At 36.6% G+C, this 27395-nt stretch overlaps 1 protein-coding gene across 2 annotated transcripts in view; it reads left to right on the top strand.

Annotated features, from left to right (window-relative positions):
* The window catches only part of LOC131572861 (actin nucleation-promoting factor WASL), a 50893-nt gene extending 23891 nt beyond the window's left edge, over positions 1-27002 (top strand). The window contains exons 2-12 of one of the 2 annotated variants that reach the window (XM_058826266.1): positions 2021-2155; positions 3441-3527; positions 4037-4133; positions 9041-9064; positions 13876-14044; positions 17263-17305; positions 17699-17852; positions 18644-18661; positions 20937-21457; positions 22593-22701; positions 24188-27002. In XM_058826266.1, the coding sequence (XP_058682249.1) occupies positions 2021-2155; positions 3441-3527; positions 4037-4133; positions 9041-9064; positions 13876-14044; positions 17263-17305; positions 17699-17852; positions 18644-18661; positions 20937-21457; positions 22593-22701; positions 24188-24249 (1419 nt within the window). In that variant the 3' untranslated portion in view covers positions 24250-27002. The remainder of the gene's footprint in view (positions 1-2020; positions 2156-3440; positions 3528-4036; positions 4134-9040; positions 9065-13875; positions 14045-17262; positions 17306-17698; positions 17853-18643; positions 18662-20936; positions 21458-22592; positions 22702-24187) is intronic. The other variant, XM_058826267.1, reaches the window with a different exon arrangement.
* The last annotated feature ends 393 nt before the right edge of the window (positions 27003-27395 follow it).

Below are 27395 nucleotides of genomic sequence, written 5' to 3'. Positions count from 1 at the left end.
CATAGTTATAGAGCATTTGAGGAAGCAACTACAAAGCACTCTTTTCATCAAACAATCATGCTTTAACTTCTTCTGTAGGTTACCAGCAAGATTAGTAGTCAGTTTGGCAACTTCTGACAAGGTAGCTGCAAAGAGAAACAGAAATATATCTTGACTTGTGAAAGTTAGCATCACAGTGCATGGGCAAAGTTTATGTAGCTTCCCTAAGGTGTAGCTGTCAGTCTGACTATATTATGTTGACTCTATTTTAACAAAACTGAAGGTTTTTTGATTAAAAAAAATCCAGTGAAACTTAGGCTATTTTGGGGTGTTTTAAGCCATTTGAAAAGTATGACCATGGTGACAATGATATTTAGTAGATAATTTTATAATGCAAGAAGACATGCCTGCATTCTAGATGTCTACTGTTTTGGCAAGTAGTCAGTGTTGATGAAGGCAAAGTAATCCTTGTTGAGCAAGTGGGGAAAATCTAACAGGGAGTCCATTACTCAGATTAGGTATAAATCATCCAGAAAGTTCTTGGAATTATAACAGATGTAAGAAAACAACTGCTTAATATTTCATAGTGATAAAGGAAATGCAGCTTTTTGACTGATAATGAAATAAGTAGAGAACAAAGAAGGAAGCTATTATTGTGACCCTATGTTCAAAGGGCTAACAAACTGTATTCATATAGCATAAGTCTCATCCCCAGTCAAAGGAGGACATAGTAGGACTAGTTAATATCCATGTAAGAGTGACAAGGGTAATGTGTAGTGTGATTTTTTTTTTTTTCTTGGTACAAGAACAACACAAAACTAGTGTTGCTTCTAAACTTCCTAAAGAGAGCATAGAGGCAAAAAAAGTGTGGCAAATATCTATAAAAGTATGTGCAGCATAAAGGAATAACTGTGAAGCCATCAATACTATCTCTTAGTGTAAGAGTAACAAGGGATAATCAACTGAAACTAGCAGGTGGCAAAAGTCTAGATAAAAGGAGCTAATTATTTGCCCAGTGCATAAGAAAACTCTGAAACACAATCCTGTCCAGTGTTATCATGCTCAGAATTTCACATGAGTCTGAAGAGTGAATAGACAAATTCACAAAGGAAAAACACAGTATGTGCTGCTGTCCTGGGAAGCTTTGAGTTCCAGCCTGGCGTTTCATGGGGATATAGTTCCATAGTTGTAATGGTATATTCTTGTATTCTTACCTTCTTTTGGCATCTGGTGCTGCTGGAGTGTAGAACCTAGGCTAGATAGCCTCTGGTCTGGCCCATTACAGATCATTTAAGCTTTGTGTCCTTATGACTTGGCTTCTAAACAAACATTCTTCAAGGGCTTCCATTTTTCTTTCCTTATGGGACTCTTAAGGTAAAAGACACATACATACTAGACAATATGCTCAAGAATGTTCTAGCTACTGAAGCAATCTGGTGTGGAATAATCTTCATCTCTTATTAAAATCTCTCCGTTTGAAAGCAGGACAATTTCTGATTGCCAGCTGGGAATGAGCGTAGCTCATGTGAATTCTCAAACCATGCCCAGAAATTTTAGGAGTTCTCTAGTTGGCATAGGTTAAAATTGTGCCAGAGATCACTTGAACAATTAAGCAATGTATTCCAATTGCATTCCAGTACCCAGGAGTATGTCCAGGCACTGTGCAATTTATAGTTTCATCTTGTGTATTGTGTTTGTATTGAGTTTGAAGTACTAAACAGACATTTCCTTGCACAGTAGAGCTACTCTGTGTTATAGACTGTTATAGTTACTGGTCTACTTCTTACAGGCAAAATCTCTTTGGTAAAACCTTATTTTCATGAAAAAGGATGAAAAGTTAATTTGGGTTCATAAGGTGAGTGAAAATCTAAAGCACAGGACTAATTTGGGGTCATTTAAACCTTACGGTGTTATCTACCTGGGAAATCAGCAAAATTGCTGCCTAGAACAAGGGACAAAACCAAGAGATGCTTTGAGAAAGGATCAATTACAGAATTTATTATTTTTTTCCTTAAAAGTAATAGCTACCTTTTCTTTTCAGACGATGTCTTCAGCAGTTGTTCAGATATACGCAGCAGATCGCAATGCCATGTGGTCAAAGAAGTGCTGTGGTGTAGCTTGCCTTGTAAAGGACAATCCGCAGAGGTCGTATTTTATCAGAATATTTGACATTAAGGTAAGCATCTTTTTTCTTTTTCAGAGCCTTTAAATTTGGTTGTATTAATTCTCCATTTTGAATTCAATGAGTATAGGTTGTTGGGTATGCATTCATAGACATTCTCAAGTAAGTGGTTGTGCTTTAAGCAGTGCAGATGTTATCAGTAGGCAATTGCAACTTTTTCAGGTACTCAAAACAATTTCATATATGTAATCTTTAATGGATGAAAGAAATATCTTTTTTTTTTTTTTTTACGGCTCTCAGAAGTTGTCCTCTACAGATCTGATTAGTCACATTAGTGAAAATCAGTATAGTGTCACTGATAAGGATAGCTGTCTAAATTCTAGCAGGTGTCACTACTTTGGATGGTTTAAGAAAATAGATGCTGTCTTATGTATGGGTGGAAACAATCTTTTTGATTGGTGTGGTGGTGCATGTGAAAACTGCAGGATAAACAAATAGTGTGTTCTGACTTTCTGGTGGGGTGGGTGGCTTTTTCTTTCATTCCCCCCTCCACAAAAAATACTCACACTGAAGATCTTTGTCCTATTATAATATTCCACTCGGGGGTGGGAACTGAGAGACAAAGTGTCCAAGATGTGTTTTCATAACAAAAATGATGCTGAGAAACCTAAGCCCTAATGACTGTGCTGAGACTTTGGAAAGCTTCCCATTATCTCTGCAGCCAGGAAACAGCTCCTTATCTGTCAGCATTCAGTGCTTGAAGTCTCTCAGATTTGTTCAGGTTTGCCAGGTGGCCCTTGCATTTGACTTTGTGATTTGGTCACTTGATTATCAAGACTGTCAGAAATCTCTTCCGTTGGTGCTGAACTATAGTGTCATTTAAATACATGAGACTTCTTAAGAAGATGATATTTTTGTTCTCTTTAAGTTAACCATTTTCAAGTTAAGCCTGAGATAAGGAGATTCAAAGCCTCCTTTATTGCTGTTGCTGTTCCATTGCTATATTCCTATGACTGGTCACTATTACTGCTCTCAGTATCAGTGTTGCAGGGTTGTAGAACTTGAAAGAAGTTTTTGGAGACATCCAGGAATTTGAACCAAATACAGTGACCCCATGGAATAGACTTTCACAACTCTTCCACAAGCTCTGGTGTACTTTGGTTTTGATAGAGCTTATCCATTGGGTTAATAACAAGGCAGATGTTAAACACTAAGCTGTGTCCAATTCTTAATAGGTTCTATTGTAAAATAAGTTAAACTCTGCAATTTCATCTCTTTTTTTGCTTGTTTGTTTTCATCATATTTTCATTTCTTTTTTTGTTTGTTTTCTTCTTTTCAGGATGGGAAATTATTGTGGGAGCAGGAGCTGTACAATAACTTTGTATATAATAGTCCTAGAGGATATTTTCACACCTTTGCTGGAGATGTGAGTCTCAATGTCTTTGAATACCTGTTTTAAAATGCCTTTGGTTTGAACAGTATCTTCTTTCAATGTAACTGAGGTTATTAATTAATTCTGTGAAGTATTTGTAAAAGCTTATTTATTAAAAGAATTTTTGTGATATCTCAACAAGAAAATTTAACATATAGTACAGGAGTATAAAGCATGGTTCTTAATTTTCAACTTTCTTTAATGAAACTACTTTCTGACTTGGAGATAATATTTATGACATATCATGTCATAAATTAAAACACAAATTTTCCTTTCCTTTCCCCTCTTCGATTTGAAGCTACAAGATTTTGCTCATATCTGTTAGCCATGATCTTCAGAAAGTTGATTAGTAAACATTCCTAAGATACATGTCACTAAGACTTGGTTCCAAATTTGCAGTGATTTTTTTCTTGTTATATCTTTAGAAAGGCATAAGACAACATTTAAGAAAGCCTTTAAAACATTATCTTAGTCATGGGGGGGGAAATATTAATGTTTTTCAGACATGTCAAGTTGGTCTTAATTTTGCTAATGAAGAAGAAGCTAAACTATTCCGCAAAACAGTAACAGATTTACTTGGACGACGGCAGAGAAGATCTGGTAAATATTCAAATTAATCTTAACTTCAGGCTTGTTTGTCTTGTTTTGGGGGGGAGGCAGGAAGACACTGCTATGTCTGAAAGCTTCTGGAGGCACTACTGCCATATTTATATTTTGAAGTAATTATGCTATTAAACTGTGCTTCTTTCTCTATTGTGGAACTTTCCTGAAACAACCCACCTTGATGTTCTGTTCTATAAGTCTGTGTGTAAGCTGAGATCCCAAGGTTGTGATTTGAAAATACAGATTGGGGGAAACAAAAATTGTAAGCTGACATTGGGAAAACTGGAAATCTTTTTCTAAGTTGTTTTCATATTTGAATAAACCCTCTTTTAGCCCTGGGCTGTTTATAACTGGTCGGTTAAATTCAGCCCAAACGGGTTGTAACAAAAAATTTACCATCTGGTACGTTCAGTAGTTCATGAATTTTTGGCATTGATCCAACAGTTAGTAGAGAAATATCTTTTATTCAGAACTAGTGTTCGTGGCTCAGGCCAAGAACAGAAGACATAATGTGCCTATACTGTCCTTAGCAGCACAGGACAGACAGTGAAGCACAGCATGCTTTTTGCCAGCTGCAAGATGCCTTGGAAACGTGGTTAGTGCTTTAAAGGCAGCTCAGACTTCCTACAGATCTGGTCTTGGTCATTTTCCAGGGAACCCATAAACAACTTTCCTGTCTTGACAGCCATATGTCCATGAAGGGTAGTGATACAAAATACAGGCTTGGAACAAGCAGATGTGATCAGGCTTGTTGTAAGATGTAGTTGGACTCGTGTGCAAGCTACAGGATGCATTTTTGTAATCCATTTTGGAATCGTACTAGCAATGCAGTGAGACTACTGAAAAAGGAGCAAGCCTTTTTCCCGGAGACCAACCCTTGCAAGTACTCTTGCAAATGTGCATTACCTGGATGTATTCACTTGGATTTCACCAAAGCATGGTGACTCAGGAGCAGAACACTTGATCCTCGAGCTTAAATGACTTCTTTAAGATTCCCTCAGCTCAGAATAAGTTCATAAAGTTTCATGAGAAGTGGGATCATTAAGAAGTGGCAGTTATCAAATTTCTCATACTCACATTGCAAAAAAGTAATTTCGCATCTACTGTTCCTGAAGTTTTACTCTATTACATGTCTGAAACACACTGCTACAATGCACAGACACGATGTAGGAAGAAGTATGTTTGTATTATTGGCTATAGCAAACTTGGAAAATAATGGTTCACTCAAACCTTCTGTTTGCAGTTTTTCTTCCACATAGTGATTCTTTTTCACAGGACCACATTAAGTTTTTCTTGTTTACTCTCTGAACTAATGTCTTGGTTTGTATGGTAAAGGTCACATTGCTTCATATATTGTTTTAACACTTCCACCTCCCCAAACACTTGCAACTTCAAGATAGCTTTCATTTAAAAAAGAAAATTAAATGGAAAACAAATAATAACCCTCAAAACAAAACATTTCAGATTTTTCCTTGTTAGGAGCTGCAAACCAAGAATTTAAAACAGTTACGAGATTCCTTAGTTAAGCCACCAGATGGAGTTCTGTATTTGTCCGTGTGACTAATTGTGCTTCTAAAATAACAGGCTTTACACTGTTCAAATCAGAGCTGATTTGCTGTTGGTGTTTATGCTTTCAGTTTTTTATAAATGCTTATATAAAATATATATTATTTTATATATATTTATATGATACCAGAGTTGTATGTAATTTATAATATTAATACATCTTAATTTCTCACCGAGGTAATAGTCTAATAATTTTGATGCTTTTCTGTTTTAATGGGATTTTTACGTTAATGCTTTCCAAACTGTGTTTCATTTCATAGCAGTGCCACTTGAGATGCTTTCAACTCAACTAAGTATCCCATGTGATCATTTAGCTGCCTGTTATGTCATTCAGGGCTTGCTGGGAGACTTCTCCAAGAGTTTTATGGAAAACTTAGGTTGTTGAAAGGTAGCAGTAACAGCAGTTCTGGCTCACAAAGCTATGACTTGGTGCTGAGGATAGTATATAAAACACTGTCTGACAGCTAAGAGGAGACACAACAGTGTTCTGCTCTTCCTCACTCAGCATGAGATGCACCCCAGTATACAGACAACCCCTGAGTAAGTGCATCTGGAGTTCCAGAGAGGTGAGAGTTTGGCTCCAAATGGAAAATGTATAGAAGCTTGTAAATATCAAGTAGAGAACAGAATGAGGAACAAAGGCAGAGAGAGAATTCTTGATCTGTTGTCCTAATCTTTGTAATCGTGCAGGGTTTAATCTAGATAAACTCTGGTTTGGGTTGGCCTTTTGATTTTGAGGCTTTGGAGGTTTTGTGTTTTCAGTTTTGAGTTGTTTTTTTTTTTCTTTAGTCAATTAAATTCTTAACCTTAGGTTAGAAAAAAATTACTATAATACATTAATTTGACTGTAGATTTACTTAAATAATCTCTCCATTTACTTCTTAAACCAATCCCAAATAGGTCCTCCAGTAAACAGGGTGAACAGTGTGTGTTTTCTCAGGGCTTGTCACTGCAGTACACTCTCGGTTCAAGTAGTGCACATAGATATCATTAGTTTTTATTTTTATTATCTTGCCTCAAAAATGTTAATGTGTGTAGCAGACACAGGTGCCTTCTCCCCATGCTGAGCACTGATCCTAGAAAGGGAAACAGACATTTGTTCTTAACTGCAAGTAGTTCTTTCTGAAACAGGAGGCTTCTTGACTAATTTTTGTATACTGCTTGTAGCTCATGGATGGGAGCTCTGTTAACCTTCCATGAAACTGCTTCTTTCCTTCACAAGCTTTTAGCTCCTGAGTACCTTCATAATGGACTAAGTAAGTTTCAAGGTAGATACTTCATTTGGAGAGGGATTTGCTCTGTTTTTTTTCTCTCATCTTTGGTCACAGCTTCTATTTTTGTTGCCTGGGTGACAAGGACATTTCTAACCTGCTCAGTGTGCATTGGATTCAAGTCTTGGCAGAGATTATTCTCATTTCCAGGAATGCTTATTGAAGGAAGCTGTGGTTTTTTTGTACATAGGCAGCTGCTGATATTCATCTGTTTTAGATCAGTAGGCATGTTCATCTTCAAAAACCGGAAAATCTGCCACTCTCGTCAAGTCATCTGCACTTCAGGAACAAAAGTTCATACTTTCTTGTCAACAGTGGTAACCACAGAAAAACAGAACTAGTCTCTTTGGGCCACAAATTAATCTAGCCAGTAAAAATTACAGGAAGTGTATATATATATTTTGGTCTGTTTCCCACTATTTTTTCTCTAGAGCTATTTATTATAATGAAAATTGTAAAGGATTCCCTTGACTTGACTCAAGGCTGCCTAACACTTCCTATGAATGCCTCTTGCTTTTGCCATCTTCCCATCCTATGACAGATGCTTGCAACCAGTCCTGCACTCTCCTTTGCCATCTCTGAGTTGCTGACTAGAACTAGATTATGGTCCAAAGGTTGAGTTGGGGGTTGATTTTTTTTCTTTTTTAATTTATTTCTAGGGGACAGTGCAAGATGTAGTTTCTCAAACTGAATCTTGTAGGAAGAAAGAGCAGAGTACTTAGCCAAAAAGCCTTTTATCTTTTTCTCACCTCAGACCCTCTACCTTATCCTGAGGCACCCTTGCAGACGTTCTCCATCTCTATCCCTGAAACTAACCTGCTGTGATCTAAAAATCAACTGTCTTTGGAAGGCTTGTTCATCAAAAGTTGATCCTCAACAGGTTTTGGTCACTTTCCCATGAAGGTTTTATAATCTTTAAGGAATATAAATAATCTTTTATATTCCTTAAAGATTTATATATTATTATATAATTATAATATAATCTAAAGATTCCTTTATTCCTACCTAAAGATCAGCAGACTGGCATAAGGCTGACTTGCCTTGCATACTTAAGATGGTGTTTTTTTGGTTTTAAGTATTCCTAGGACAGGGTCAGCACCGTCTGTGGAGGTGCTCTCTCCCTTCTTATGTTTGTGAGTCTGGAAAAATATAACAAGTTAACAGTTTTTGGGGCTTGCTGGAAAGTGAAATGGCTGTTACAAATTCTGATAATACAACTCTTGGGAGCCCCTGTTATTAAACTACAGATACAGATCCTTACAGAGCTGTGGTTTTTGTCGTAGTGAGATGATAAACTGCTTGCCTTTATGGCTGCTGCTGAATCCAAAGGTCTTTAGAGTGTGTGTATAGATACACAAATAGTGTAAATGTATACTGGGGGTGGATAGGAATTAATAGTAACTGAGAAACTTTAAAGGGGAATTTATAAGCTGAGAATATTGAATATTACATTTTAAATAATTTAGCCAGATTCTTCACAGCCTGTGAAACACTTCGGTGCTGTGCATAGAATATCATAGTGTCAAGGAGATTCTAGTTCTTTCCATTTTGTTCAGTTACCTTGAATATCATAGGTAAAGTGTTTGCCCCTCTGTGTTCTGTTTTTTATGCATAAAGCAAAAATTTAAGTTTAGGTTCTGTGAGGAAACAATACTCAATAAACGTGCTAATTACATTTCAGATTAAAATGAAAGAACAATTTCATTCAGTAGACATCAGAAAATATAATGCTTCAAAAATCTTACTTTGATAGGTTGTATTTAAAACAGACACTTTTTGAATATTTCACTCTACTTCATAGTTGAAATGCCCAAAACCAAGTCAGTAACTATTACCTTATGCTCCTGCTCAGTTTGTACAGTTGAAATCAGTGTTTATTATCTAAGATTGGCATTTTTTTATTCTGTAATACTTCTTTTCAACTGCACTAGTGGACTCCAAGGATATTAATAGATTCTTAAGTTTGAGGTCAAGGTCATTGAAAGAAAGCTTCACTAGAGACTAAAATTTAGAATTCATTTTTCCTGTGATACTTGTGATTAAAAGGTTTTTTTTCTTTTTCAACAGAGAAAAGACGAGACCCACCAAATGGTAAGCTTTTTGCATGAATCACTGCATTTTATTTTTTCCTTCTGCTTTCATTTACTGTTTATGTATAGCTTTGTTTCAGATTTGTTCAGGACAGTCATGTAGTGACAAAGCAGTAAACTGGAGGTTACAGTATTCTTTTTGTTTCTGTTCTTTGGTATTTGTTTAGTTGTGGCTTGAAAACTTTGTGGCTTAGCTGGCATTTGTAAAGAATGTTTCTGGAGGAACATATTTTGTTGCAAGTGGGAGAGAGGGCCCTTCAGCTTAAACTGAGACGAAAACTTTGTACCTTGCATTTGCTGCTTGATCTTCAGAATATGCATGTATAGGATCACTGCACAAAGTTTGTCCATTTGTCTTAATGGCAGGCATAATAATGATGGATTTAATAGAATATAATATTTCAATTTCAGTGTATCTGGCTAACTATGTAACATGGTCTTTCGGGTTTATGTCATATGTTCATCAAGAATTATTTGAATCTCCTTGCCTCTCAGGATCATGTCTCACTAGCATGAAGATACAGGTTCTTCAGGAGATTCTCTTATTAAATTGATGGAAGGAATCAAACTGTGCATCAGTTTGATACAGAACTTTTTTTACCATCCATTCTAAACTCTTGACAAAGGCACATCAATGAATATCAAGTTTGGTGATGTTGATTTCTGAGTTCACACTGAAGTTGAAAAGGGTTTTCCCCTGTCATATTTCTGTCAGTGATCCAGGTCATAGGTCATAGCATGTATCTGTGAGTGTGCTGCTTGAGCAAGGGTAGAGTCGACTGGTCTTCTGAAATCTACTTATGGCTTGAGGTCATAGCCTAAAAATTTGTTCTAACCAAGTCATTCAGGCATTTCTCTGTCGATCACCAAAATAAGTAATTCATAACTAATCCTGAATTATGATAACTAATGATTCCTTTTATATACACAGATAAAACTTCCCTCATATGAAATCCTCCTCAAAAAATTGCTATTTTTTTTTTCATAAATGCTTAAGTTTTGAGGAATGTCAGGCAATCATCAATTTAGGTCAGTCATTTTTAGTATAGATTAAACTTTGACTGGGCTGTTAAGTTTTGAAACACTTATAGTAATACCATATGTGCAGCTTTCTGAGCTTTCAGAAGGTTTTAACTGCTCTGTTCACCTAAACAGCACATCCCTGATAGCAATGTCTGCACAGCAGATGAGAATTACATCAGTAGTGGTGATCATGTAGTAACACCTCCCACAAAAAATGTAGTCTTTGTCTCTGTTATAACACAAACAATTTATTGGTCTAGTTTTCTATCCTTGAATAGAGTAAGATTTAAGAAAACTAAGGCTGGAAAAACTTTTGTTCTTAAAATGCTCTCCATAACTCATGCTAGAAGACCTTGGGAACAATATTTTTCTGAGAAAAATTCTCTCATGCTAAACTTAGGGTCATTGTCCCTGTGCTGAATTTATCCTGAGTGTTCTGTGGAAGGCAGAGTTTATACTCAGTGTTTCAGATTTATAATCACTTAAAAGGTTTCAGCATCTGTTTTTTAATAAACTGTTTCCCTGGGACATCCACATACTCTTACAAAACCTGTCAAAACCTTTTCCTTTTCTGATTTTATCAAATTCTTTAATGCTTGGCTTCTCTGCTGATTAAAAGCTGTGTGGCTGTGTCCTCAGTAGTCACAGATAAGATGTGGTCAGGGCATGGGTTATAGCCTCAGGTTGTTACACCCTACACAGACTTCACATTTCAGTATTTGAAATTAAGACTAGAGCAGGTACATACTATCAGCATGTAACCAGAAAAAAAAAAATGCACCTGTTGTAATAAAAGCTAGTTTTTATTTTACTCTCTATATGCAGTTTCTTTTCACAAATTCTGTTGGGGAGAAAAGCTAAAACATTTTTTTTTTTTTTTGTGCTGCGTCTTAATGCATTAATTGCTCTAAAACTGAAAAACAAGAACAGTCACATTTCTGTACTCACATGACCCATAGTTGAAATACTGTGAGGAATTTGGTTTTACTGGGGTTTGTTAGTCTGGATTTTCTGCATACATTGAAGCTGCATGGAAAAAGCACTTGGTGTTTTGTATGACGTTTTCAATGGTAGGGATTTAAGATTTTTTTTATTTTTTTTTTTTAGAATTGCAGGATTAAACTCAAATTGGCATTAACAGTTATGTAAAATGTATTAGTCTGTAATTTCCTGGGATTTGTGTTCTACTCATTTGTAATAGCTAGGTCTCTTTATGCAAATAAAGAAGAATTATTGTGGTTGAACTGACCTCATAGTGAAGTGCTGGATGAAATGAGGATTTGTCAGATTATTAGGTTTTAAGGGAATCTTGAAGAACCATGTAGCAGAATTTGGTTTCAGCTGTTAACTAGAACAGTTTGCATTTCTTGTAGGGCTGTCTGTAGTCTGGGACAGATACCTAGAGAGGCTCTAAATAAAATACAGACTAGAGTTAACATTTCAAAATGTTCTGTACAACATTTTCTGGAGCCCCTTCTGAAGATGTAACAGATATTGATAACAGTGGATGCTTAAAGCCACTGTACTGTCAGGTACTTCCTAATGATGAGCTCTATATGCCTCTCTCATCTTCGTTTATTGAGCTGTCTACACCTGCTGGGGAAGGTGCATGTTTAATGATGGGAAAAATTTTACTGGATATAAATATGGCAGTTCTAGAGGAGTACAATTCTTTCCAAGGTTCTTTTATCCCTCGTGGACAGCTAAGGTCTAAACCAGACGGTAAGAAAAATTTTCATCTTTAAATTTTCAGTTACTTCATGTATGAATATTATTGTCAAGGAATCAGGCTATCAGTCCTTGATTTTAGCTCAGCTGAATAAAATTTCCATTTGCAAATTGCTGCTGCTTTACATACAACTGACCATGTTCGGTTAGTTTAGATTCTGTACACAAAAAGATGCATTTCAAAGACTATTAGAAATTGAGAGAAGAATATCACCAACTTACTAGCATTATAAAGGTACCCGTTTCTTTTCTGAATGTCAGTACAGCTATTGAAACTGTAAATACTAATATAATAGGTGAAAATGGGCAGAATGTAACAGAAAATGTAATAGGTGATTAAAGTCAAGGTTAACTCCTAGTGGTTTTTGTTCTGTACCAAGAAAATTAAGACTTTAATTGTCAATTAATTCTGAAGATTTTACTGAACTTAATAATAAGTTTAGAGCTGATAATACTTGATGATTAGTCAATTCAAGTCTAATAATTTTAAGTGAAATGCTAACAATGCAAATTGTTTTGTGTAGACTTCTGTTGTCAGTTTGTGTTTTGGTATTCTCAAAGGGCAGTTGTCTAGATCAAAACATTTCTAGATAAAAGCATTTCAGCTTAGCAGGAAACAGTTTAGAATTTTTTTTTTCATGCAGTTTCAATGCAGTTTTAATCTTGTTCTTTAAGATTCCTACAGAAGTGTTGGAATTTTTATGATGTTTTAGATGAGTTTTGTCTAGCCCAGAGTCATGTTTCTCTTCTTGTTTCTTGTAGCCAGTACTAGGTGCTTCCCACTGAGATGTGTAGCAGGTGTCAGCTATGTTATCTGTTGTGTTGTCTACTTGTCCTTTCTGGTTTTACATTGGACTGTGAACATAAGGCTTGTTGGCTCTTTCTGAATGCACTTATGAAAAAATAGTGTCAAAACAAGGTTCAGGTTTATCAAAGTCTAATGAGACATTTTTTTATCATCTGCCCAGTAAGACTGTGTCTTACTTTAGCTGATTTGCTAACCACTGGGTCCTAACACCACAGGGAGGTATGGAATGTTTTCAAACTGTTCTTTGCCAAACTATTTTTAAATGACCTGCTTAATCTCATTCTTCCAAAACTGAAATTACTTACCATTTTTGTAGGATTCTTTAAAAATACACCTGTGTGTATATGTATGTATACATACGTATATATATGATAAATGCATAAATTGGCTCTTAGTATTTAAGTACTTCTATCACTTGCTTAAGAGTTATCTTCTATCAGAGCCAAAAACCTGAGTGGAACATGTGCTAGATATGTTCATTTGCTGGTATTGCACAAGTAACATAATATTAAAATGCTAAAATTGGCGGGAGTATAATTCAGATGCATTTAAAATAACTAGAATAATAATTCAGAATTATTTTTAATTAAGAACAAAGTTTGAGAACATAAATGAAACACACGAATTATGAATTGTATTTCTAGTGCCCTTTTTACTGTCTCTGAAAGCTGTTTCTTATCTGGGACTTTACTGTTTTGAAAACCTGTCAAAGAGTAAGACAAGAAATCCTGAATAGTTCCACAGATATTGTCCTGTATTTGAAGACAGTAGTGTGTCCAGAGCAGCCTTCTGAAGCTGTTGTGATGTTCAGGTTCTGTGTGTGCTGGCAGAGGGCATTCCCACTTGGGGCTTATTAGAAGAAGATTCTGTCTCCTGAAAGATCAGTTTAATGTGCTACCCAGGTAATGGCCTGCTGGCTCTTTGGGTTTAACTGTTTATAAAAGTCACATCTTTGATCCTATCTAGGATGTAGCCTTGTTGTATCTTACTTAATATATCTCATCATTCCATGTGTTCTGTGCATGTGGCAAAAAAAGTTGTAGTTCAGAAAATATTCCTGTCTCTCTGCTCTAGCAACATTTTTTTTTTTCATCAAATATCTTTGTTTATGCATCTGACATTCAGAACCCTTCTGGATGCATGTGGCCTAGAGTACAGGTAATCTACAGCTCAAAAACAACTCCTGAAGTTTGTGGATTGAACATGGCATTGGTAAAACACAGCAGTAAAAATCCTGTACTTGACTTCCACAGGTCCAAATCTACCAATGGCAACTGTTGATATCAAAAACCCAGAAATTACAACTAACAGATTTTATACTCCACAAGTCAACAATATTTCATATACCAAAGAAAAAAAGAAAGGAAAAACTAAAAAGAGAAGATTGACGAAGGCAGATATTGGAACTCCATCTAATTTCCAGTAAGTATGTTCTTGAGTTAGAGTTTGGTTTTGAATGGGTGGGATTTTTTTTTTTGTCTGAGGTGGTGGGCTGAGGTGATGTTGGCATTTTGCTTTTCTGATTTTTTTTTTTTGTGTCAGTTACACTTGAAAGTGGCCAACTCTTAAATCTGTGTAACCTGAACTCAGTAAATGCTAGCTTATGCGCAGATGAAGATTTTCCTGCAGCTGTAAACAAAAAGTAACTTGCTATCCAGAATCAGCTTAGAAAACACTTTTGCTGCATAAAGTTGCCTTATTGAAGTTGTCAGCTCAGTGGACACACACATTCACCCTCAGTGGTCAACTCTTCAACACTGTGATTCTTACACCTGTGCATATTTAGCTGTGCATTGTCATGTGAAATACATATTTGGGTCCTGACTTGTCATAATTGCTGAAATTACTTGCCATCATTTCATCTTTGGCTTTCTGTTTACAAACTTTTTCTGATGTGTAGGCTGGGACCTGTATCTTGTGATGAAAGTACAGCATACACCCTTCAGGAATTTTTCCGGTTGTCATTTCTTACGTATCTTTAATCTTTTGGAGTAGTTAGAGTGTATCACTTTAAGCTTTACTTTCATGAAACTTGATTTTGATCACTTTACTCAATTAACTGTTGCTTTCATGAACATTAATTGACATAATAATCTTCTGCCTTTTAAAATAAATATACTTTATTTGCTGAAGCAACAGGAATTTGAAGAGCTTGAGTTAGTTACAGGAGAGATCTGTTTCTGTGAAGCATGAGAAAACCAGTGTGATGCTTACATGCCAAGTGAATGTCTTATTCTTTTGAACTGGTGTGATGCATCATTACACTGATGTGTTTTCCCAGAATAAAATTCCATTAAAATAATATTTACTTTACTAGTTACAGTAACATTACTGCAGTGTTTTGAGACAGTGCTCTGTGGAATGGGATAGTGGATGGAACATAAGAGGTGGGCTAAAACACTTCCCTAAACAGACTCTGCATAGAAAATTCAGGCATCAGGCTTTTTCTTACTGATCTTAGTATCAGGAAGTTCTGCACGTGTGTCACACTGACACATTAGTCACATTAGGCAACGGAAAAATACAGAAAAGAAGGAAAAGGAAAACAAAAATGAAGAGTGCTTAGTAGCTGGTCACTGTTGTGATGATGTCTACTGATGCAGATTTGAGCATATGCAGACAAAAGTTGCATTGCCCTGTCAAAACCTCTGTTTGGAATTTGTGGAAGGGGTTGTGCAGCAGCATAGATAAAAAATTATTTTGAGACATTGTTTATGTATCAGATTGTGACCTAGAGAAGCTGAGAGTAAGATGATAAAATATTTAATGATATTCAAACAAAAGATGCGTTTCAGTATCACTAAATTTACAATTTAATGTTACAAAAGAAGTCTGTTGAAAGTCTTTGTGGCTTAAGGTCTATTTAAGTTTCCTGTAGAGTGCACCTAATAAGCATAATAAGATGTGTCATCTTATTATGTAAGATACTTTAATTTCTGGTTTTGTACAAACTGATACTTGGTATTGTTGGGCAAATAAGCCAGTAGGATAACTTGTATCACTTGTGCTGTGATATGCTGTGATACTTCTGAAGACCAACATGGTCACTGTTTATACCAGATTAAAGTTGCAATTGGTGGATAAAATTTTTAAATACCTTCTATTAGACAGATGTAGAGTTTCAATGTTTTGAGAAAAAAAGCAACAGTCTGTACTCAGCATGAATGTAACTTATTACTGTATACATTCTTATAAGTAGCATAAGACTTGGGGTTACCTGTTAATTGTATTTGCATTGAAAAGATCTGAAAAAGTGTGTTACAGTCAGTGTGTACAAGTAATTTATCATATTCTGAAAGGGTGAAAAATAAATGAAAAATAATGCTAAAACTATGGCATATGAAACTTTAGTGTCAATTAGGTGCACTAAATTCTGATTTGTACACTCAGCCTCTTAAAAGAGCATCCCATGTTGCATAGATGTGTGTAAGATTATATTGTATATTTATATGTGGGTAAGATTATATTATTGGTAAACTAATGTCAACTTACATATGCCAGGTTAATACATGGTGATCAGCTGTGAGACCCTGTTGGGAAATGCATGTCTAATTTATGTGAAGCAAGCTGTAGTTTAACATTCAAAATTCTGTAATTAACAAGTCATCCCATATTCTGGTAGTTTGGTAAAAGCATTTAAGTAATTGGCAAAATGGGGACTTTGGTTTCCTTTTTAATGGCATAATGTCACTTTAAACCAGGTCTTTTACTTTTCTTGCTTCTTAAAATTAGCTAACTAGTCACAGTTATACCAAAACCTAAACTGATCATTGTATTTCAGTATTTTAATGAAGAAAACTTGTGGTGTTGATAAAAACAGATCCAAGCAAGAATGGAAGGTCTGTTGTGCAAGGCACTGTTTAACAGCAGCCAAACAGTCTTTGTAATTTAGCAAGCTAAGCCTACACTGCATTGGCTACTAACAGCTCACCTGGTATTTTTTATAACTCTGAGTTGAACTTCCTGAAAACTGTATCTTGCTTCTAGAAGTCACTGTATGTAAAAAGAATCACAAAACATGGAGTCCTGGTAGGTAACATGATGGCCCTCTTTTCCATATCCAGTGGCAGTATCGTGATGTAACTTGGAGGGGCACAAAACTCGTCTGTGTTCTAGCTGGTTATAGCATCACATAAAATAATATTTTAGTAGCCACATGAAATAGCTACTAGAGGCTTAGGAAGATGGCAGCTGAAAACAGTCCTGACTTACCTTTGAGAGATGTGAGTGGGAAAGGGCTGATAGGAGAACACCCAGTGGTGATAGGGAGGAGGAGGTTTTCCAGTAGCATGGCACTGAAAAATTTGGCAGTAGTTCAAGGTCCAGGTGCTGTATAAAGGCTAAACTTTTTGATCTGTGTGCAGTCCTTCCATCATTATCTGTATGCACCACAGGGTGGCATGAAGCCTTCGTGTTTTGCTACAGATTGTAACCTAAGGAGAGAAATTATCTACTTGGTCTTCTGGACATGAGACAAAAAGTGAAAGTAAAGAGGTTTCACTATTCCATTCTCAGGTGGGGCACTGAGAAATAAGAATTGCTTAGAAGCTGGTAGTCATCTCTGGTTGTCTTGGCGTCCTCTTATTTTAGTTAATAAGATCTTTTTTATGCTGATTAAATGGACTTTTTTGCTTTTTTAGACACATTGGACATGTTGGTTGGGATCCAAACACAGGTTTTGATGTAAGTAATTTAATAAGTTACTGAAGAGAATGATTTAAGCTTTAGAGACTTTTTGCATTAAAGATTTGCATTAAGAAAAAGTTAACTGTACAATTACATAGTTATAAATTGGGACTTTATGATGTGATGTAAACAGATGTTGGAGTAGAAAGGGAATAGGCAGGGGGAGTGAGGGGGGGAAAAGATTCAAAACCTTCAGTTTTTCATGCAGGGTACTTACCACTCCTAAAGTAGTACTTTCTGACTTGAAAAGTTGATTCAGAGACATATAGGTCACCCTGCTGTTCCTTTTAACTATATGGTTTGTGGGTATTTTTTTTCCCCTAATACCAATGATATTTTAAAATATCTCCACATTCCAAGCTACTCAAAACTAATCTATCTGACTTGCAGGTGAACAACTTAGACCCAGAACTGAAAAATCTGTTCGATCTGTGTGGGATTTCAGAGGCTCAGCTAAAAGACAAAGAAACTTCAAAGGTCATATACGATTTCATTGAAAAAACAGGAGGTGTGGAGGCTGTTAAAAATGAACTGCGCAGACAAGGTGGGATTCTTTTCATTTCCACATAAAAATTAACAGGGTATTTTTTATCTTAAGGATTAGAGTAGAAACTGTTGATGGTGAGCAGTTTTTGATTCTCATCGCTGGGCTTCGTGTCACTGCAGTTGCACTGGATCATGTTTCCACACTACACACCATGTAAAAACGTTCTGGCATGATCCATGAGAGTACTTGTCCCTGAGGAGTAAGGACATTTATGCCAGTTAAGTAATTTCCAGTGGCACTTAGTCTGAATGCAAAGCTATGCAGTGTGTTTGATACAGATTTTTCAGACTGTGTACATTAAATATTTATTTATAATCTCAATCTTATAAGTAAATTAAAATATTGGAAGCCATAATGCTGTTGTCAACTGTAGTGGTAGTAGATGGCTGGCAGGTATGTATGCTGCCCATTTACCCTGGCAGTACTCTGTAGAGAGACTTGCAACAGCTACAGACCTGCAATTTTTATATTTTTTAAAGTTAGGGTTTTTTCTAATTTGAAATTTAAAATAGTAGTTTTGAACATGCCTCTGCTGCAAAAAAATTCTCAAATACTCTGCTGCCTGCCTAACCTTTAAATGTGACCCCAGCTGATGCATTATCTAGTGAAGATAGCAAGTCAGTTTAAAATTACACTGCCAGTATCAAACTTCCAAAAATTTGCTTAGAGCTCTTCTTAACAGTATATCTAAGGTGAAATTATAGCAGTTTGAAAGCAGTGAGTAAATTGTTCAGTGACTGAAGAGATACAGAATCAGGGTACAATGACTTGTTACATTTATTCCTTAGGTCCCCCTCGGTGGAGTGGTATGTACTTGAGCTGGTGTCTAAGCATATGCTTCAAAGTATTCATGCTGTTGTGTGATTTCTTTCCTAGATGATACCTTAGTCTGCACCTGTTTGAATGCAATACTAAAAATTATGTTCAAACTTCCTAGTTAAACTTCAAGCAAAACTCCCAATTACAAATTTTTTGCTCAGTAACAGATCTGTCAGCTTCTATATAGAATCTTAACTCTGTTTGAAATGTTTACAGGGTTGTTGATCCCAGATTGCTAACTTTAAAACTAGATTGAGGAGACTTGCCTTGGAGTCTTATGAAAAGCTTAAAATATTTTTTAAATGCCTATTTTTCTATTTCGTACGTGTTAACTTCACATTATGGCCATTTGCATGTATGCAATTAAAAGAAAAACTGCCTCATCTATAATATGCATGATGATAATCTACCTCTGTGCTTTTTGATAGAGGTAGGTAAAATACTCCAGTATTTCAGTGGGTTTATCCACAATTGCGTTATTTGATGTATAGGCTTCACTGCTGTTTGAAGTGCTCTTTCTCAACTGAAAAACATTTTTCTGTGTTTATTGCAAGAATTTCTGTGCTTACATATTCACCCTGCTAGGATGCTGACTAGAGAGTTGCAGACAAGCCATTCTCCTGAGATGGAAATTATTTTCCTGTTTTCTCTGCCCTTTCCTTAGTTTTGGTACTGGTGGTTGTTTTTTTGGTGTCACTACCATCTATAGACAATTATACGAACTTTATTGTTAATAGCAGTGTACAGGTTAGTGTGCAATTATAAAAAAAACTAAAATTATTTTCTTGCTTTGATTGTTCCACCTGTTTTAGGGGGAAGGGACAGAGGATAAGTTAATGGTGCTCTTCCTTGCTGCTTCTCCCTCATTTCACTACACTTGAGTGCAGACAGGCAGAATGCTGGTTCTGCAAATTGGATGTGGCATATCTCTCTAGTTATAATATGAATAAACCATTTCCCCACTGGAAAACCTAAACCTTGTGTTTGAAATCTTAGGAGCAGCTGAGGCTCTGGAGCCCTGACCACACCGAGTATCTCCTCAGTATCACAAAAACCCATCTGTAGTGCTTGGCAGGTTGTTACACCTGGTAATGCCGCCCTCCAGTGGCATTACTACATGAACTACAGCCATGTCAGCCAAAAATGGCAGGTTTTAAAATCTAGAATGTTGGTAGTATATCTCTTGGAAAATACATGGCATTTCAGAGGCAATTCTCTCTGTAGTGCTCTTTTGAAGGGGTAGGAAAAAAACCAGCAGCTCGTGGACCTTAAGAGCATAATACATGATTTAGAGTAGTATCTTTCTCTAAAGATGAGCAGAGAAGGAGGCATTGAGGTACTAGTGACTCCTGCTTCCCCACAATCCCATTTTTATGGATGTTCCCTTCTCTATGCCAGTGCAACCAGCCTGCTTTCTTTGCAAATAACGTGAAGGGGATAATAGAAGGGGTAAAGAACTATCTTCTTGAGTGTAATACCCTTTTTGTTATAAAGGCATGTGAAATCAAACATGAATTTCCTTAGTCATATGATGGCACCTGGATTATCAAGTAATTATGTATAGCAACCACACAACCTCAAGTACCATGAGCCATTAGATGCTTAATGGAAGAAGAAATGAAACAGTGCTATTCAAAATGCCATTAGCAGAGCAAGTACATTTCAACACCACTTCACAGAGAAATGACCCTGTGTGTAGCCCTAAAGTTGTTTCCTTTTGACAGCCCCTACCATAAAGACATTGTTGTAAGTAATTTTCAGTAGGAGACTAAGAGTCAGTTTGTGCTGCATTATAATGCAGTAGTTGGGGGGGATTGTTACTAGAAGATACTGCTTCAAAAACTGCTTGCTTCTTTAATTACCTAATAAAATAATGGATAGATTAGAAAGTGGAAATTCTGTATTTCACTTTAAGTGTATTTTCTGAAAAGTTTTTCTATTTTGTTCTGTCCTAGCTCAACAAAATTTTACAAGATTCTTACGAATTTTAATCAGTCATTTTATGTATTGCACCTGCTTCCTGCAGTGGTTGACTCTTTTACAAAATACACAACTGATATAGGCTATGTTTAGCTTGATTTGCCCTATAGGCATACCTTATATTCAGCTGTATCCAATTTAATCCAGAATTGGTAAAATTTGCACAGGCACAGAGATCCTTGCAAAAGGCAAGGCACAGCCTGTGTTCTTTTTCTGCTGGTGTCTGAAAGACTTAGAGGTGTTGAGTAGCAGATAATTCAAAGTTGTTCTGTTTCATTTCAGCTCCACCTCCGCCACCACCTTGCAGAGGAGGACCCCCTCCACCTCCACCTCCCCCTCCCCATAGCTCGGGCCCTCCTCCTCCACCTGCTAGGGGCCGAGGGGCACCACCTCCACCTCCTTCAAGAGCTCCCACAGCGGCACCTCCACCCCCACCTCCATCTAGACCTGGTGCAACAGTGCCCCCGCCTCCTCCCAACCGGATGTATCCTCCACCACCTCCAGTGCATTCCTCATCTGCACCATCCGGCCCTCCTCCGCCCCCACCGCCACCAGCAAGTGGGTCATCTGTTCCTCCACCCCCTCCGCCTCCTCCACCCCCTCCTGGTCCTCCTCCACCACCAGGCCTTCCTTCGGAGGTTGATCACCAGCTTCCAGTTCCTGTGGGAAACAAAGCAGCACTCTTGGATCAAATCAGAGAAGGAGCTCAGTTAAAGAAGGTAGAACAGAACAGTCGACCAGTGTCCTGCTCAGGAAGAGATGCACTGCTAGACCAGATACGACAGGGTATACAGTTGAAATCTGTGAGTAAAAGCTTCTTTCTTATCTAGGTCCCCTTGGGACTTGCAAATGCAATATGAGCAGTAAAATGTGGCTCTGCTTTGGGGACTGGATTTTAAGTTTTAGAGTTTTTGAAGTGGTTCCTTAACAATAGTACTGAGAAAATGCAAAGAACATACATCTGCTATAGATGAGTCTTGGTGCAAGAAATTACCCTTTCAAACTCATTTATCATTTTTGAGTAAAATCTGTAAATCCTACAATTTGTACAATCTGCAATTTCTACAATCCACAAATGGTGATGCCATAGTGTCATGGCTGTACAGAACTTTTGCAAGAATTATGAAAGATTACTGCTTTCCTGACTATACAGTAAAATAATCTAAACTGCAGGGGATGAGTTTAGGAGTAATGGTAGTGGAAGGCAAGCACTAGATTTATTAGTTTGTTTTTATTTTCATCCTAAAATGGGCCTGTATTCTGCAAATACTGAGGCTTATAAGAAGGTGGCTGCTTGTGTTGCTACAAGTGCTGCCCATAAGAGATGCCTTAGCTGTCCCTGCTGCAGCACAGGCTATTACTGTTTCTTACTGATGCCACTGATTATCTTAAAAATAATTTCTTAAAAACTATATTGCCTGTTATGCTTATTTTTTACCGCTCCTCTGCACTCAAGGCTTTGACTGTAAAAAGTGTAAGGGTGTGTTCATATTTATTTGCCATCAGAGGTAGGCATTATCCAAGTTAATTACTTCAGAAGGGATTATTGGCCCAAAGCAGTCTCAGTTTACAAACCCAAACAATGAAAAATATTTTGTGATATATATATGTATATACCAAAGATTAAATAAATAATGTTTATGCAGCCACACAAGTCATTCCTGTACAGCCATATTACGAAGCTTTCCTTTAGATGAGTACTCACTTCATCAGAGCTGAAATATTTAACCTTGGGTATAGCTAACTACTGTTCAGCTATATGTTAAAAAAGTTGACTTTTCTTAATAAAGATTTTGCAGTTTGAGCTAAATGAACAAGCTGTTCCACACTTTCTTCTAGTGGAAAATAAACTCATTAATCATAAAGGAAGTTTGTCTCAAAATACAGAGGTCCTGTTTTGCTAATTGCATCTTTCTGTTGTAACCTTTTTGTTCCAAGGTATCTGATGGTCAGGAGAGTGCACCACCTACACCTGCACCCACCTCAGGAATTGTGGGTGCGTTAATGGAAGTTATGCAGAAAAGGAGCAAAGCCATTCATTCTTCAGGTGTGTCTGATGGAATTTTTCTGACCTCATGATGTCATGTTTTCAAGACTTCGCACTTGTGTTTATCACAAAATACTCCTGGAGAAAAGCATGAATTCCAGCAGGTAGTGCAGGGTAGAATGCTCTTGGCAGTGCCCTGGAAATGGGCTGAATGATTCCTTCATGCTGCTTTGAGCTACTGGGGTATAGCAATTTGCAGTAATCCTCGATTAAGTTACTAAGCAGAGTTAATATACTGCTTATTTCTGTATATAGAGATATACAAGATAATAATATAAGATAAAACATATATGCTTTATCTTATAAAGGTTTTGTTGTTGTTGTTGTTGCAACTGACTTGTTTTAATTTACTAGCTATCTGATGAAATAAGCTGTCAAAATATTTTGGAAGAAAGTTTTTTATGCCTTCTGTTTGTTGATGCTAAATCTCTTGCCAGTGTTCAGTTCCTGTGCTGCTGTTCCCAGTGGGCTTTGGCTGCCACCTCCTGGATAAGGAGCAGATATTCAGTGTTACTTGACTAGGCTTCTATCGGGACCGAAACAACTTTCCATGCTAAAGAGCTGAGAGAAATTAGGGCTGCAAGAGGATTTGCATTTCTCAAATACCAGCTTGTAATAAATTTAGTTCAGTAGCTGCAATGCAGCTGTTTGGGTACATTTCTTCTGTCTAGGCTTTGATACATTCTAGAGCTTGCCTTGATATCAGAATTGGGTATTCAGTTTGCAGAGCATCTCACCAAGTGCAGTATGGTTTGTTGATATGCTGCCCTATGTAATAATTGACAATTTTGGTACTTAATATAAACTAAATACCTGAAGGGAGCTAAATACAACGTTTTCTTCTGGGAAGGAAATGCTCTTGTCCAACAAATAAATAGTTTAATTTTAGCAGGCTACATTTTTTTAAGGATGATGTATATTAAAAAAGTGGAAGGCTGAATAAAGTCAACAAACATTGACTTTAAAGTTAATATTCATTACACAACTTTGAATATTCCAGTATCCATGATGGTCTTTAGCTCACCAGACCTTTTATGGGGGACTGTTTATTATCTGCTTGTAAAGTAAACAAATTCCATTATGTACTAAAGCTGGGGAAGCAGTTCTTACATTCCAGGAATTAATCTGTTCCTGAAGTTTAACAGCCAGTCTGGAACATGCTGGCTACTTGCACATTCTTTAAGAAAGAGTAATAAGTAGTAACTGTTAAATGAGAGCTTCTGATTCCTTTTTCTCTAGAACAAAACACTTTTTTCCTACATGAGGAAAGGAGTAAGAGAAGAAGAAAATTAGATTTAACTTCCAGCTAGTAACTATCTGAACTGGATGTCATGTCTAGCAATCTTAAAATGGAGTATTACTAAACATATTGTCATGACGACCTTGAACTGATCGTTCTCTTTTCAGAAAATTGTGACAGAAATCAGTAATACTTTTATCATGTTAATTCTGTGCATGCAAGTGACTTTCTTTTCCTGTCTTGCAGATGAAGATGAGGATGAAGACGATGAAGAAGACTTTGAGGATGATGACGAATGGGATGATTGATCATATATTATTATATATATATTTTTTAAGGTGAATGAGATACTAAACACTGCTTTCTGTCTATGGATTCTGTAAAATTATCATGTAAATGTTCTACCAATTTTGCTGTATATTTTTGTTGCCTTTTGCTTTTTTATTAATCTGTGCAATACCTCATTTAATCTGTAAAGGTTTGTCATAATCCTCTACAAAGCTACTCCCTGTTAATGTGTGCAAGTTTACACCTGGATGATCATGTACATGTGAATACTTTCCATTCCATCAATAAGGGAGTTTAAATGTAATATGTGAGACTGACAAAAACCTTAATGTAATTTAGTTATAATGCAAGAAGGAAAACACTATTTTCATACCCTACTTTTTCTGTATCTAAATTTTCTTATTAAAGCCTAGTATAGCACTATGTTCTTTAAGTGATGCAGCTCTTAGTTTATTTAGCCCCTTGATTTCAAATGCAATGCTATATGAATGTTGAGGCTGGTTTATACGACTGCATGGTTTCAAATACATCAAAACATTGCAGTTCAAATCTTAGCAGTATGCTTTACATAACAGAAAAGCACTACAGAAATGCACAGGTAGTTGTGAAAATTACCTTGCCCTGACTATAGTACTGACTGCTATGAACAGCAGTAGTAATTAAATTCTTCAACTGGGGACCTCTATCTAAGTTAAACAGGGTGGCTCTATATTGTCATAGTGGTAATGGCAACTTTGATGCAGACAGGTTCAACTTTTGGTTGGTTTGTTTTGTTTTTGGGATGGGTTTCTAGGGGATTTTTGGGTGGTTGGGTTCTGTTGGTTAGCTTTTTGTTTGGTGGATTTTTTGTTTATGGTGGTTTGGGGGCTTTTTGTTTGTTTTTGTTTATTTGGTTTTTTTTGTTCCCCGCTCTTACTTTCAGAATGAAAATATCTAAATTACTGGGGGCTGTACTGGAGGCTGGCAATTGCTACAGTGTGATCTGTTTTTAAAATCAATTTTTTGTGGTTTTTTTAGGCTGAAGGGCTGCATTTAAGGCTTGCTTCAATAGCATTTAATTACTTTTTAAAATTTGTAGGACATTGGTGTACTAATAAACACAAGTGGTATTACTTTGCAGTCTTTGCTTTATGGTACACAGCAGATACTGAAACACCAATCCTACATCCTGTAGGTTGGAAAGTCATTAACTCAGAATTATACACTTTGGATAAGTACTGAACTTTATGGCATTATTTTGTCTTCATATGTTGGCTTTAAGACCGAGGGTTGTGATGAAGATCAAGAACCTGATTCACAAGAGTAGTATTTGAATAAATGGACAGAAAATGGGATTTTCATTTCACAGCTTGCACATTTATATACATTGTACTTTGTAGCGCAGTAAACATTGGCACATCTGCCTATTATGAAATACTAATCTATGCTATGTGGGTATTTAATATCTGCAGCATTAATTACTGTACTTACTGTAATTTTCAGGTAGAAAATCTTTTTAAAAACCACATTATCTGACACAGAATGTTTAGTTAAGTCAGTTACATTTGGAGTGTAGTTAATACATAGTGTCCTGGGTCTTTGACTGTAGTCAGGGTATCAAACGGAATTTAAGTTATCAGAAAAGTATTGACGGAAACCCAGTGTTGACCTGATCTTGACAGGCTGGACCTGCATGATACGGCTTGGATTTCTAACCCAATTATAACCTAGTCTTTAGCAAATTAATTTAGTTGTAGGAGGAGAAAAGAAAGTTGCTGAAAAGTAGTGGGAGAGGTATGGTTGTAGTTAAATTATTCAGAGGATGCTAACTTCCTTCCAAGAGTAATTTAAGCACATCACTTGAGAAAAAATTTGCCAAGTGGTCTCACTTTCTTGCAGTAACTTTCACATTGGCCTCCGCTGCTGGAAACACTTCCTGCTAGCTTTGCTGCTGTAATAGCTTGAGCTTTGGATCAAGTGCAAGTGCAGCCTGGTGTAGCTAATGGCAGTGGAGTTAAGGAAAATATTTGTATGGCTTTCATATAACTTCTGGCACTGCACTCTTATTTTTATTGCATATAGGGCATTTTAAAATTAAGCAGATGAGGCCTAGAGGTTTTCCTAACATGCTACTTCCTAGATATGTTTAGCTGTTTTGTTCCCAGAATTGGAATTTCTGTAATATAGTTCATAATTAAGCACCACAGTTCATTAATCAAATTTCTGTTCTGGATTTTAGGAGCTCTGAAGTTGCATTATTGAATAAAACTTTGATTTGTAGATACTGGCCAAAGAAAGTTTTTGGGTTTTCTATTTCTTCATACAAGAAGTACACTCACACCTGTGGTGTCCAGGTTAATATTTACTTTAAAGTAGTGTTTGTTCATGATAAATTTCAGGCATAAAGACTGTGACGGCAGTTAAGTTAGTCATAGCTGCATGCTTCAGCACTCTGCCACTTGCACTCCAAGCAGAAGATAGCATTTCATGATACTGGTGCATTGTTGCTAAACATTGTAATGAAGGCCTCCTATATATTCTGGTTAATTGACTGTCCAGATAGCCTTAGCAATTAACAAACTAGCATGAGGCTTTTGTATCTCAACACTCTATGTGCATAGACAATATCAGCTAGCCACTTGTACGTATGAAATTCGTAAGAACTTCTCAATCATTCAGTTTTCCATTTATCAAACTGAAATTTTTAGTATGTGAATTTTTGAAATGTACAGTGAATAGGATGTTGCACTGGTGGCAATTCATCATGAAGCATAATAAAATTAATTTGACCCAACTAGTGTAAAACTGTGTGGTTTTTAAGTGCTGATTGCGGCACAGGTTTTAAAATAGATCTGTAGATTGATTACACGCTTTAAAAGTGACTTTGGTCACCTGGCCAAGTTCACAAAGCAGTAAATAGCCACTGTCAAATCGCAGTAGTTTCATGTCTCTGGAAAGTTGGATTGTGCTGTTGAATAAACACAATGAGTAAGAATGTGACACCCCGTCCTGGCAGATCTCACCACTGCTAAGCAGCTTCCTTGGAAACAGCTACTGCTGCAGGCAAGTGCAATAAACCAGCAACATTTCAAGGTCAAACAAACGGGATCATTAATAAACATTCTAGAAGTTCTAAATAATTAACTCTAGTCAGTGAATGCTCTAACTTAACCTGGGTTATACAGAT

This window comes from Poecile atricapillus, chromosome Z (assembly GCF_030490865.1).
Source record: "Poecile atricapillus isolate bPoeAtr1 chromosome Z, bPoeAtr1.hap1, whole genome shotgun sequence".
Taxonomy (NCBI): domain Eukaryota; kingdom Metazoa; phylum Chordata; class Aves; order Passeriformes; family Paridae; genus Poecile; species Poecile atricapillus.
Note: the sequence above shows the minus strand (reverse complement) of the source record. Positions and strands in the feature narration are given on the sequence as shown.